This window comes from Pleurodeles waltl, chromosome 1_2 (assembly GCF_031143425.1).
Source record: "Pleurodeles waltl isolate 20211129_DDA chromosome 1_2, aPleWal1.hap1.20221129, whole genome shotgun sequence".
Taxonomy (NCBI): domain Eukaryota; kingdom Metazoa; phylum Chordata; class Amphibia; order Caudata; family Salamandridae; genus Pleurodeles; species Pleurodeles waltl.
The window spans coordinates 1,311,087,626-1,311,101,288 of record NC_090437.1 but is presented as its reverse complement, the minus strand read 5'-3'; the positions used below and the strand labels follow the sequence as shown (position 1 = coordinate 1,311,101,288).

Sequence of the window (13,663 nt, the reverse complement as noted above, 5' to 3'; positions counted from 1 at the left end):
CCTCTATCGATGACCCGTCAAGTTAACGCCGTCTCCTTATCTAGCTTCCACACCCTCTGTCTCCTGCGGAATATTTTCAAATGGATTCCCACCCCCGACACGAGGAAGACAGTCACCCACACACTCATCACCAGCAAACTGGACTACTGCAATGCATTCTATGCTGGCATTACCAAGAAACTCCAATCAAGGCTACAAATAGTCCAGAATGCAGTGTCAGACTCATCCTGGACATCCCCTGTCACAGCCGAATTTCCTCCCACCTCAGAGACATACACTGACTCAGTCAACAAGCGCATCACGTACAAACTCCTAATCCACTCCTTCAAGGCACTGCACAACATAGAACTGGCATACCTTAACCACCGCCTCACCTTCCACGTACCCAACAGACGTCACCGCTCCTCCCATCTTGCCCTTGCAGCGGTCCCCAAGTTCTGGAACAGTACAGCAGGAGGAAGATCCTTCTCCTACCTAGGAGCCTGGACATGGAACACACTCCCCTCAAGCTCAGGCGGTCCGCATCACTGAAGCAGTTCAGGAAGGACCTCAAGACCTGGCTCTTCGACTGAGCAGCACGCCTACTTTCAGTGCCTCAAGTCCCTGTGGATGATTAGCTGCGCTTTACAAATCCATGATTGATTGATATAGTGATATATTTCTTTTGTAAAGTGATCGAACACTTTTTGCTTACCTTTGGGTAATGCTCGCACTATATGATACTGAATGAATAAATAAACTGAATCTGCTGTAGGAACATCATTGTTTAAAATCGGGAAATGAAGTATGTCTTGAAAGCTAATCCGAACTCTGAAGTGTGCCCTCTTTAATTGTTTCAGGCCTGCACATCAATGAGTATTTGTATTTTCAAGTGGTGAGCCCTGGAGACATTCGATACATTTTCTCTGCTACGCCTGCTAAAGATTTTGGGGGCATATTTGTAAGTATTAAATGACTTTTATAAGTTTAGTTTAAGTCACAGGTGTAATATTTTCCTCCTTTGTAACGGTTGCCATGCATAGTCCATATCCTCCTGTTAGTACCACATATTTATGTCTAGTCTGATCTTACTGCTGTGTCTAGTAAATTATTATGGAATATGTTGGACGTTCACTGGCCAACTTCATTTGACCAACTTTAGAAGCACTTGTCAGTAATTTACTACATACAAGTGGATGTGTAGATTTGCAGCCCTCTTTTTCCATCTCAAATCGCATATGAACTGTTTACTTCGAGACTTTTAACTGTGCCCTTTATGTGTCTTAGAATAGCTCATGTCTTACCACCTCACTGAAGCAAGTGAAGGGTATTCCCACTGACAGTATGCCAGACACACTGTGACGGGCCAAAGACAAAATGTTTAGTAGGCTCTCAGATTTCCAGTCCCTAAACGTCTCTTTTCTCCCTTCAGGCATTTTACCGCTAGATTGGAGGGTTGTGCCCAGTGTTACAAAGTTCATACTGTTTTTGTTTATGCACAGAACAGCCTCCATCAGCTGTTAAAGTTTTATTACTCAATCATGCTTCGTACCAGACTTTGACTTGTCTTTCCTTCATCTCAGAACAGACGCTATGACTCGATCCACCTGGTCCCTGCAGATCCACCGGAGGCTTGTGGAGAGCTGAGCAATGGAGTCTTCATTCAGGACCAGATTGCGCTGGTGGAGCGGGGGTAAGTGTACCAGTCTCCTGAATTTCCCTTTGAAGGGCTTCCTAAAAGGCCACATAGAGGGAGTTCCCAGGCAGTTGTTCATGCTAGGGGGGATTTCAGTACAAAGTGTGCTGACCATCTTCACTGGGGAAGATTGCGCTTGAAGAAAAGGGGTGGAAAATCAATTCGGACGCTGCTGCAATAGTTTATTTTGTTCATAACTAGTGCTTTGGCTATATAGAATGAATCCTTATGGTTGTTGTTGCTTTGGGATTGAATGTTTCCTTAAAGAGCTTCTATAACTTCTAAAGAAGTAGGACATTGTGAGCCTATCGGTTGGAAATAAAAGTGGGTCAGTAGGATGCTGGGTGAAGGGAAGTAGATGTTTTCAGTATTAGAGTTCAGAACTAGGCCTGACTAGATGACTGTTTAAATGGTGCAAAGCTGGCCTATCTCTGCACTGTAGATGCCACTAGCAGCACACATGAGTTGTACAATACTGGTAGAAGAACACAGATAGAAGAGCCCCCCCCTCTCTATTGCTCACATCCAAATCTTGTCTCCTGTGAATATGTCAAAGCTACTGCTGTAGATGCTCTGGTATGTCAGTGCTAATGTGACCTCTTTGCGTGGTGGGACAGGTCTGTCAAAGGACTAGCTCCAAGCAGGATGAATGGGGCACGCAATGGTGGTTGAAATCCACAATGGAAGAGGAAGGCTCTCACTTTAGTCCATTGTAATCTCCCCTTTGACTTTGTGAATGGCAGTACAGTCAAATGTGCATTTGTTGCCAATGCAAGTTATTATTGTGTAGATTGAAATTGCTTTGCTTGTCCCATGTATGGAATATACAGAACATACCTTTCAAATACTCCAGTGCCAAGATTATTAGTGGAAGACAGACTAAGTTATTGGATCTAGAGAAATGAAGAAACCCAAATTAAAGCATATTAAGTTCCTTAACTGACTGATTTGTATCCCACTGGATAATCAGTCTAATATTAAATATGTTGCCATTAAATGCATTAAATCACACATGTGAATTGGGGATCTACACAGTGCATTCACAGAAACTGATATCATTTTCAGCATTTTGTCCATACAGTGAGTTATGGAAGAGGAGCACCTTACATTTTTTAGCATTTAAAACTTTCAGACCTGCTTATTTTTAAGTAATAGTGTAGCATGTCAGAGTTTTGTCATGTTTTGGACATCTTGTGCCCCATCCACTTAGGGTGTTTACGGAAGACCCATTATAACTTTTTGAATCCTGCTACCCTTACTGCCAGACTGTCAGCTTTAGAAGCTACTGTCTCTCCTGTAGATGGGAGAATAACCCCCTCTTCAAGCAAACTTGAACCCTAACATTCTGTGCAATGTGAAGCCTCTGCCTGCAGTGGCTAATATTATGGAGACAGTGGTAGTAGATCAACTAAAGGACTCTCCCATTCTTTTTGTATTCTAGATTTGAGGCGAGGTATGGGACCAAAATATCCATATGAAGGCTTTGTTTAACATCATGGATTCATGATCTCACAATTGTGAATCAGGAGTGTTAAATACATTTATGCTTATTCATGTTCAGGGCAAATTAAAGCAGCAGTTCAGTTCATGCAAGTTACTTATAGACTGATTGAAACACGGTAACTAGATGTTTGTTTCCATAAAGTTGATGCACACCTGGGAAGGACTTGGGCCCAGTTGCTTACACATCTTGGGCATAGTGTTCCTTATGGATGCTGAAATGTGTTATTGTGTACAGGTGAGTTCCCTTTTGCAAGTTCCTATTTCAGTGTCTCCAGGAAGGAGAAATTAAGGGCAGTTATAGGGACTGCCATCCAGGCATTTGAATTCCCTAAAATATAAATAATTCTTGCATTAGGATAATTTGTGTGCCAACTATGATAAGATGGAAAGTGCTGGTGTAAGTTTTTTTTTTTGATTTGCAGATACTTTTTGTAAAGAAAAGAAATGCAAGAAATCGCTCATGATGAAATGCCACACTTTACATGCCCACGTCCGACCAGGTGTATCTTTTCAGTGTAATTTTGTAACAAATAATATTACTCTCCTTATCTACATATATCTGTTACAGGGGTTGCTCTTTCTTGTCCAAAACGCGCATTGTGCAGGAACACGGAGGGCTGGCAGTGATAATTTCTGATAACGCATATGAGAACGACAGCTTTTACGTGGAGATGATCCAAGATAACACCAGTAGGACAGCGGACATCCCAGCACTCTTCCTTTTGGGAAGAGACGGGTAAGTACCATCTCATGGAATGGCTAGAACACATTTGGCCATGTCATGTTGGTGAGATACAAAGCTAAAAGACTTCATCTATTGCCTTCTTCCATCATTGCTGCCATTCTGTATTGTGCCTTTAACAATAGGATTATAGTCTGTGACATTTTTTTCACAAGACACCAAAAAGGGGACAAGTTTTTTTAACCTTATTGCTGTTGTCAGTTAGCAACCCATAAAGCACTAATAAAATGTTGCAAATCTTGAGAGTTTGTAAAAAAAATTATGGTTGTCAAGGTAGTGGCCTTGCCCCATGAGCCTTAACATAGAATAGCAGATGATAACCTGTTTGAGAAAGTGCTTCCCTAACACAAGTTTTGGGGTTGTTCTCACTTTTCAAGTTACAGTTGACAGTCTGGGGGTTCACTCTTTTAGCAAACATGGTAATGTGTTCAAACCATCATACTGCAGAGATTGTTAAACCAAATAAAGAGATGTGTCTAAAGGAGACAATACAAAAGAAATCAGAAGGAGCTATAATCAATGTAACAGACCCCATTCAGGGTAGGCGGGGGCTACTGGGCCTCAACCGTGGTAGTTGAGATAATTTTCCGGTGATGTCTTGGGGCACGTCCTACTAAAGCTCTGCAACTTTGGCCAAGTACACCTTTCTGCCTCGACTATCAAGGTAGCATGGCAAGCAGTCACAGGCCTTCCAGGGAAGTAGCGTGGGGTGCCTGAGGTAATCCCTCAACAGTCAACCGACAGATAAAGTAACTGTGTCCACCCCAGTTCTTGTCGTTTAAGGAAAAGAAAGTACTTTTAATCACACAGCAGTACTAAATACTACACAAGCAAACTTATTAAACATAGTAGAGTCCCTAGATACTATCCTCACACGTGACGGTAGACCCACTGATCTTTCTTGCTTGTCCTTCCTGGGCGACTCCTCTCTGGTTGGTTCCTACCTTGCCCCCCTCCTTTTATTAGTCGGGTGAAATAATGACTGCAGTCCATCCCTTCCCCACAGCTACGTTGCCCACTCGATTCACAATTGTCCTTTCTCAATGGTGATGCACTGGGCAGGTGATTGTCTGTTGCTCCTGTCTGGCCGGACAAACGGCCTCCCTCTCTCAGCAGGCAACCGCTTCTTGGCACTTCAATCAGATCCTCAAGTCCTGTAGCAGAAGGTGCAGACTTCAACTAATGTACATGTCACCTTTGGGAGCCTGGCTGTCAGGTAGGCCCCAGCCCTTGTTGCACAACACTTGTTTGACTACTATGCAGAGCATTCCCGGAACAAAGTGAGGTAGTTTAGGACCCATGTGTATACAACATTCCCAGCCAGGGGGCGTGTCTCATAATGTAGAGCCGATTATGGGGTGGTTCTTTTTACATATGTGCTCTTCAGGCTGCTCTCCAAACACAGCCTTTGTGTAGAGTGATGTTTCTCACAGCAGGTAGCACTGAGGCGGTCTCCAAACTGGAGCACTCACAATGCAGGCACAGTGAGGTGTGAGATTTCTTCACATGGCTCTTATCAGCTGAATTGAAGCAGTAATCATGGACAGACAAAAGGCAGGCATGACCTAGACATTTTATTGCCTCATGCAATCGAACTGCAGACCCATACCTCGCCTCATCCATCAACTAAACCGTAGTGCTCAGGAAGCCTAATAAGCAGCCTCTTGCTAACAAAAGACTTGAACGAGTTTCTAAAGCTAATCCCGCCTCCTTCTGCCTTTTTTCAGTATCTGGATCTCCATCCTCCAGCCAGCGGAATGCATGCAATACAGTTCCACTGTTTTGGAGAACATTCTTACCCTCCATCCTCTGCTATGCCCCGCCAGGGACATCTGAAATGGTTCCCTCTGGTCCAGTACTCAGGGTCACTCTCACACATGCAGCGTACTGTTACTTGTGTGCTACATGCACAACACATGCACTCACTCGAAATACACACCAGATGCTGGCCCAAGGTCCTGGCGATACACAAAACAGCAGGGCTGTACACAGTTGGGGCCGGGAGGCCTCACTCCCAGTGACACTGATAAAAAGGTCTAGTCACAGTATTAATCTTTCCAAAACATGGCTTGCTCCTACCACCACTTTGTGCACTATACCAGGGGCATGGTTGGTGTGCCATTCCAGGTAACAGGACACATCCCGGACTTCAGATGTGCATGTTTAGATCAATATTACACCTTAGCCAAAATAACAGTCAGGATACCAGATATGGTGGTGTACAGCATAACTCAAACAATTGGCCAAGCTAATATGTCCAAAGGACAATGCTTGTTTCTTGATGTCCCTGCTGCACATCTTCTTTATCCAGGCGACTAAGCTTCTTAAACTTCACAGCTCTCCTTTTATGTGTGTCAATCCTGTTTGTCTTTGCGCTGTTTAGAAAGAATGGGTAGATCCAGAGTGTTTAGAACTCTGTCCCGCAGACCCCACCCACCCATAGCGCCACGTGGTCTGATTTGCTCAACTGTCATAAATTTGTTAGAGGGAAGCAAATGTTTTGGGTAGCCTATCTGAGCCAGAAACCAACTCTTGAGACTTAATTGTGAATCATGAAGCTAACGTTGAAGATAAAGATGAGCTCTAGAAATTGTGACCTAGACCCATAGTACATTATTTGTGAAAAGTAAATGTAGGAATCCAACTTATATGTGCTGGAAGAGGAAATCCACATATGAGTTCATGAAGTGTTGAAATTGTCTTTCTTTCTCCATGTAGGTACATGATCAGACGCTCCCTTGAGCAGCACGGCCTCCCCTGGGCCATTATCTCCATCCCGGTTAATGTTACCAGCATGCCGTCCTTTGTGCTCAAGCAGCCACCGTGGACATTTTGGTAGTCCCTGCAAAAGGATGTTGAAGAAAGACTGACCAGAGACTGCTACACTTCTCTGAACATTGAACATTAGGGGAGATCCTAACGGGCTCATTGAGGCCTGTGTATGGACTAGATGCAAGCTGCCTGGTGTCTCTGTATATGTGGATGGCCTTTCTGCCTGAAAAATGGTTGTACTCCAGAAGTTCCGGAACTGATTGGCCATTTCATGGTAATTGTTACCTCTCCTATCCTGCTTGGCTACCTCAAACGTTCATTTCAGTTCCACTTTCAGATCTATGGAAATTTATGCAAACGGTAGCTGGCCAATTGAGGAGAGGTTTTTACAACATACCTGGTATCCTGTAAATCACCAGGAGATAGTCTGCAGCAGAGACATGTAGACTGGATGGAAAGAGGGCACCCTGCACAATGGCACAAAAGTGGATGTGTCCCTTTTATCTCCTACTTCCTGCTTCAAGACTTTCTCCTAGATGCTGTTCCAATATTGAATTGGAGACATAGCTGCACAAGGAAAGCCCTTTGGCAGTTCACGCTATAATAGGCAGCAGGCATGGAGAGTGCTTCTTGTAGCCTGCAATGTCAGAAGTGCATCGTCCTTCAGGCAGGCCTCACAGTAGCAGGTCCTGTCTTCTTTTAAAGTGTTCAGGAATAGATTTATAAAAAGTTAAAACAATGTTCATGATTTATATATTTTGTTATTTAACTACATAGTAGTTGGAATTTTATGTATTTTACCTCTGCACAGACCCCACATCTCTCAGCAGTTTCTTGTACTATATAATAAAATGGCAATTCGTTGAGGGAATTAAAAATGTTTAAAATCCTGTGTTTGATAAAGCTGTGCTTAGGTTGTGTGTTTACATAAAACTGCATTTATGTGCAGACTGCACTTTAAATTGTGTATTGATGAGCACTGCACCTGAAACTGTACTGTGGTTTAAAGATGATTTCATAACCACTGCTCTTAAGCACTGTCTTTACAGGCACTGTAATTTAATGGGTGCTTATATTTGTGGCTACCAGAGTTTAAGAGGATTTTTATAAATGCTGTAATGTGCATCGTAGCAGGTGGTGTACTATAAACCTAGTGATGTGACCTGCATATCTGCAGATGCTCGTACTTGGCCTCTTTCTTTATTGTTGCACTTAATATGGTTGTCATTTTATCCCTTGTAAGCTGCTGAGTTCGATTAGCCCCAAGGTGATGCCCAGCCAAGTAGCACGGTGATGCAACACTGTCTCTAGGCTATGCTTGTGTAGTGAAGGAACATGGCAGACTGCACTGAAATAGTGATCACTTGTAAAGATTGGCGGAGACTGAACAGATGATGACCTGTAGGAAAGTGAGCATTCTATGGGATCATTTAGGCACATTGTTTTAGTAATCTGCAACTAAGCACTGCTAGACTTCAAACAATTTAATAAATTAAAAATTTTAGAAGTTTTTAAAAGACAATAGTTCACTCCCCCACCCCCGAATGGTAGACAAAAACACTGAACCCTAAACACCCAAACTGTACCTGAGCTGCCACCTTCCCCATCCCCTAAAATGGAAGAAAACTACATGACTATATAGAAGGAAATCTGTGGATAGGATCAAAGCCAAATTTAAAAAGAGTTTAATTATCTTTCGGTAAGTTTAGGTTTATTGAAAAACAAGATTTCCACAACATTCATGCTGAAATATGTTTTTCTTAGTTGGAGTTTCCAACTAATACTGCCTATAATCACCTACACCCAGCTTTGTTCTGCGAATCCCTAAAACAACTGTTTTATTTCTACTTACCGCTGTGAGTAACCAGTATTTTCGACTTGTTAATGGGCGATGATTATCCAAACTTCGACCCACTTCCTGCAAGCATTGCTGCGCTGTTTTTACATATCCCTGTAATCAACATGTTCTGTGGAAGCCTCCTGTCTAGAGTCCATTTTGCTGACTGAACTCTGCTGAACTATCACTCTGTCCCAACTTTGATTCATTCTGCTGCATTTACATTTGGCATATCTCTGCCTTCCACCATTGTGTCATCCACCCCACTCCGCTCCCATATTGCGCAATACATCAGAATAAACCCGAAAACAACAGCTACACTGCACTCTACACTAAGACTTTCATACAACAAAAGCACAAGTTGTTTCTGCTCAGTCTGGGTTTCGGGGGATGCACACACATTATTTTAAAGCTGTGGTTTTATGTTCAGATTTACAATCTCTTGGTTAATTGCACACCTCCTCAGTAACTTTCTTACTGTTGATGCACACAACATAGTTTAATGTAATCTTGATACTGAATTGTATTATAATGCGTTTGTGTGCACAGAAGAAGTATATTTTCGATGTTCACAATTTTAAAGCAGCTCAGTGGTCACAACAGTTTATTATCATTACAACATCGGTATCAACCTTCCTTACACAACACGCCCGGAATAGTGAAGAAGTGTTAAACTTACTATAAACAAGGTATGTCAAGGTTATATTCATGCATCTACATTTATACATACTACTTTAGTTAATACTTTCCATTGTATAACTCTACACCCTTCAAGCAGTTTACCCTCCTCCACTATTTTTAGATTGTCCAGTAGACCCACCAGTTTAATGGAAAGAGTTGCATAGATCATTCATTTTAGACCTAATGGCTACTTGACATAACTTTTCAGAGCAGAAAGGGAAAAAAAATGTGATAGAGAAAGTTTACACATTTTGGACATCTTCCTATGTGTACTCCAGTTGAAGTAAAGGATTTGGGTACAATTAAAAAAGCTGTACAGTGCTTAGAACAACGTTTTAGTTCACAGAATAGTAGTGTCAGGTAGTTACAATTATTTTCAAGGGAACAGCATTCTGAAGAATCTGCTAGAAGTTGTGTTACTGCACTCTGAGGACTAGCCTCAACTTGTGAGTTTGAAAACTGTACAGATCAACTGATATGGGATCAGTTAGTCGTAGGCTCCATAGTAAAGTGGTACAAGAAAATTTACTTTAATTTCCTAAAACTTTAATTATCTAAATCCATTGAAGCAGCAACCATAAGCGAATCTTCACAGGAAGAGATGAAATTAAGGAAGCGTTCTGATGAATATATATCTGCCATAAATAGTGATCCTTCCAAGAAGTCAAATGGTCCTTTTCTTTTACCGAGCAATTTTCTTGGCTGTTTTAGCGGTGGCTCCACTTGTTACATAGCATCTTTTCAATTCTGTTCAGCATTGAGAAAAACATGTAATTAGTGTGGAACCTTGGGGGACTTTTCTAAAGTTTGCATAAAGTATGAATAAATGATATTGAAGATGCACAGGAATAACACAAAAAATTGCATCTTGTGTCAAAAGTTTATTATTTAGTATAGAAACATCTGAATTGCACAGAGTCAAGAATCCTACAGCTGCCATTGATGTACGAGTTGTTACTGTGAATCTTAAGGATTCTGGTGCCAGGGTCACAACACTGTTCTAAAATACTGTAAAGATGAAATTCTTATTGAACCAGACATTAAGACTATGGCCCTGATTATGAGTCTGGCGGTCCGAAGACTGCCAGACTCCTGGTGATGGTTGGACAACTGTGGCGGTCCGACTGGCACATTATGACCCTGGCGGGCGGACCCACCAGGGGACAGCTGTTTCCCGCCAGGAACATGATTCCCGACGTGGTGACGGCAGCCTGAGTTGTATTCAGCTAGGGCGGCGGGGAACTCGACACCGCCTGACTGATTACAACCCCACTTTCTGCCAGCCTTTTCATGGTGGAGACCTCGCCATTAAAAGGCTGGTGAAAATCCAGTGCTGGGGGCCACAGGGGGTCCCCTGCCCAGCACCCTTGGAATGCAAACTGTCTGCTTTGCAGACAGTGTGCATTCAAAGGTTGCTGGCGTAGTGATCCAAGCATGCTCGGTGAGGGATGTCACCACCATGGCGGTGGCGTCCTCCCTGCGGCTTTAGTGGTCCCGTGGTGGGACCGCCAAAGTCATAATGAGGCCCTGAGTCCTTTCATGGAGCTAGTCTTGATTCAATTAGATAGCCTAGGTTACCCGTAGCTTAGCAATGTTGGGGCATTACTAGAAATATTTATGTAACTTTTAAAGGGAAAAAATAGTCTTGGGTGCCTACATCAAGGCTTGATGGATATTGTACTCTTGCTGGGTAAAGAAAAGCAAGTAGTGTCTTTTTGTGAGTTATGTGAAGACTTTGAAAGTCGCAGAATGAATGTCTGTAATCTTATAAATGTGGAAGAATCTTATGCAAACCTAAATGACAAATTTGCCTGGTAAATCACCAAGGGTCTTCAGAAATATATCAATCAACAACAAGATTTATTTGAAGAGAAATCAGGTCAAGTGAAACCCTTTCAGTGATAACTAAATCACAAGGAAGGATCCATACCTGTGTGGCATAAACTGGGAAATGCTCCTCTGAGCATAAGTGTAAGGAAATGCCTCCTTGGCATGGTTACCCCCTGACTTTTTGCCTTTGCTGATGCTATGTTTTGAATTGAAAGTGTGCTGAGGCCTGCTAACCAGGCCCCAGCACCAGTGTTCTTTCCCTAACCTATACTTTTGATTCCACAATTGGCACACCCTGGCATCCAGATAAGTCCCTTGTAACTGGTACCTCTGGTACCAAGGGCCCTGATGCCAGGGAAGGTCTCTAAGGGCTGCAGCATGTATTATGCCACCCTAAGAGACCCCTCACTCAGCACAGACACACTGCTTACCAGCTTGTGTGTGCTAGTGAGAACAAAATGAGTAAGTCGACATGGCACTCCCCTCAGGGTGCCATGCCAGCCTCTCACTGCCTATGCAGTATAGGTAAGACACCCCTCTAGCAGGCCTTACAGCCCTAAGGCAGGGTGCACTATACCATAGGTGAGGGTACCAGTGCATGAGCACTGTGCCCCTACAGTGTCTAAGCAAAACCTTAGACATTGTAAGTGCAGGGTAGCCATAAGAGTATATGGTCTGGGAGTCTGTTTTACACGAACTCCACAGCACCATAATGGCTACACTGAAAACTGGGAAGTTTGGTATCAAACTTCTCAGCACAATAAATGCACACTGATGCCAGTGTACATTTTATTGTAAAATACACCACAGAGGGCACCTTAGAGGGGCCCCCTGAAACTTAACCGACTATCTGTGTAGGCTGACTGGTTTCAGCAGCCTGCCACACTAGAGACATGTTGCTGGCCCCATGGGGAGAGTGCCTTTGTCACTCTGAGGCCAGTAACAAAGCCTGCACTGGGTGGAGATGCTAACACCTCCCCCAGGCAGGAGCTGTAACACCTGGTGGTGAGCCTCAAAGGCTCACCCCTTTGTCACAGCCCAGCAGGGCACTCCAGCTTAGTGGAGTTGCCCGCCCCCTCCGGCCACGGCCCCCACTTTTGGCGGCAAGGCTGGAGGGAACAAAGAAAGCAACAAGGAGGAGTCACTGGCCAGTCAGGACAGCCCCTAAGGTGTCCTGAGCTGAGGTGACTAACTTTTAGAAATCCTCCATCTTGCAGATGGAGGATTCCCCCAATAGGATTAGGGATGTGACCCCCTCCCCTTGGGAGGAGGCACAAAGAGGGTGTACTCACCCTCAAGGCTAGTAGCCATTGGCTACTAACCCCCCAGACCTAAACACGCCCTTAAAGTTAGTATTTAAGGGCTCTCCCTGAACCTAGAAATTTAGATTCCTGCAACAACAAGAAGAAGGACTGCCTAGCTGAAAACCCCTGCAGAGGAAGACCAGAAGACAACTACTGCCTTGGCTCCAGAAACTCACCGGCCTGTCTCCTGCCTTCCAAAGAACTCTGCTCCAGCGACGCCTTCCAAAGGGACCAGCGACCTCTGAATCCTTTGAGGACTGCCCTGCTTCGACGACGACAAGAAACTCCCGAGGACAGCGGACCTGCTCCAAAAAGACTGCAACTTTATCCAAAGGAGCAGCTTTAAAGAACCCTGCAATCTCCCCGCAAGAAGCGTGAGACTTGCAACACTGCACCCGGCGACCCCGACTCGGCTGGTGGAGGACCAACACCTCAGGGAGGACCCCCGGACTACTCTACGACTGTGAGTACCAAAACCTGTCCCCCCTGAGCCCCCACAGCGCCGCCTGCAGAGGGAATCCCGAGGCTTCCCCTGACCGCGACTCTCTGAAACCTAAGTCCCGACGCCTGGAAAAGACCCTGCACCCGCAGCCCCCAGGACCTGAAGGACCGGACTTTCACTGCAGAAGTGACCCCCAGGAGTCCCTCTCCCTTGCCCAAGTGGAGGTTTCCCCGAGGAAGCCCCCCCTTGCCTGCCTGCAGCGCTGAAGAGATCCCTTGATCTCTCATTGACTTCCATTGCGAACCCGACGCTTGTTCTAACACTGCACCCGGCCGCCCCTGCACCGCTGAGGGTGAAATTTCTGTGTGGGCTTGTGTCCCCCCCGGTGCCCTACAAAACCCCCCTGGTCTGCCCTCCGAAGACGCGGGTACTTACCTGCTGGCAGACTGGAACCGGGGCACCCCCTTCTCTCCATTGAAGCCTATGCGTTTTGGGCACCACTTTGAACTCTGCACCTGACCGGCCCTGAGCTGCTGGTGTGGTAACTTTGGGGTTGCTCTGAACCCCCAACGGTGGGCTACCTTGGACCAAGAACTGAACCCTGTAAGTGTCTTACTTACCTGGTAAAACTAACAACAACTTACCTCCCCCAGGAACTGTGAAAATTGCACTGTGTCCACTTTTAAAATAGCTATTTGTGAATAACTTGAAAAGTATACATGCAATTGAAATGATTCAAAGTTCCTAATGTACTTACCTGCAATACCTTTCAAACAAGATATTACATGTTAAATTTGAACCTGTGGTTCTTAAAATAAACTAAGAAAAGATATTTTTCTATACAAAACCTATTGGCTGGATTTGTCTCTGAGTGTGT

General features: G+C 44.3%; 1 protein-coding gene across 2 annotated transcripts in view; it reads left to right on the top strand.

Annotated features, from left to right (window-relative positions):
* The window catches only part of PRADC1 (protease associated domain containing 1), a 37,789-nt gene extending 29,921 nt beyond the window's left edge, over nt 1–7,868 (top strand). For both annotated transcript variants that reach the window (XM_069205601.1, XM_069205602.1), the window contains exons 2-5: nt 840–940; nt 1,563–1,672; nt 3,747–3,914; nt 6,639–7,868. In XM_069205601.1, the coding sequence (XP_069061702.1) occupies nt 840–940; nt 1,563–1,672; nt 3,747–3,914; nt 6,639–6,759 (500 nt within the window). In that variant the 3' untranslated portion in view covers nt 6,760–7,868. The remainder of the gene's footprint in view (nt 1–839; nt 941–1,562; nt 1,673–3,746; nt 3,915–6,638) is intronic.
* Nucleotides 7,869–13,663: the final 5,795 nt, after the last annotated feature.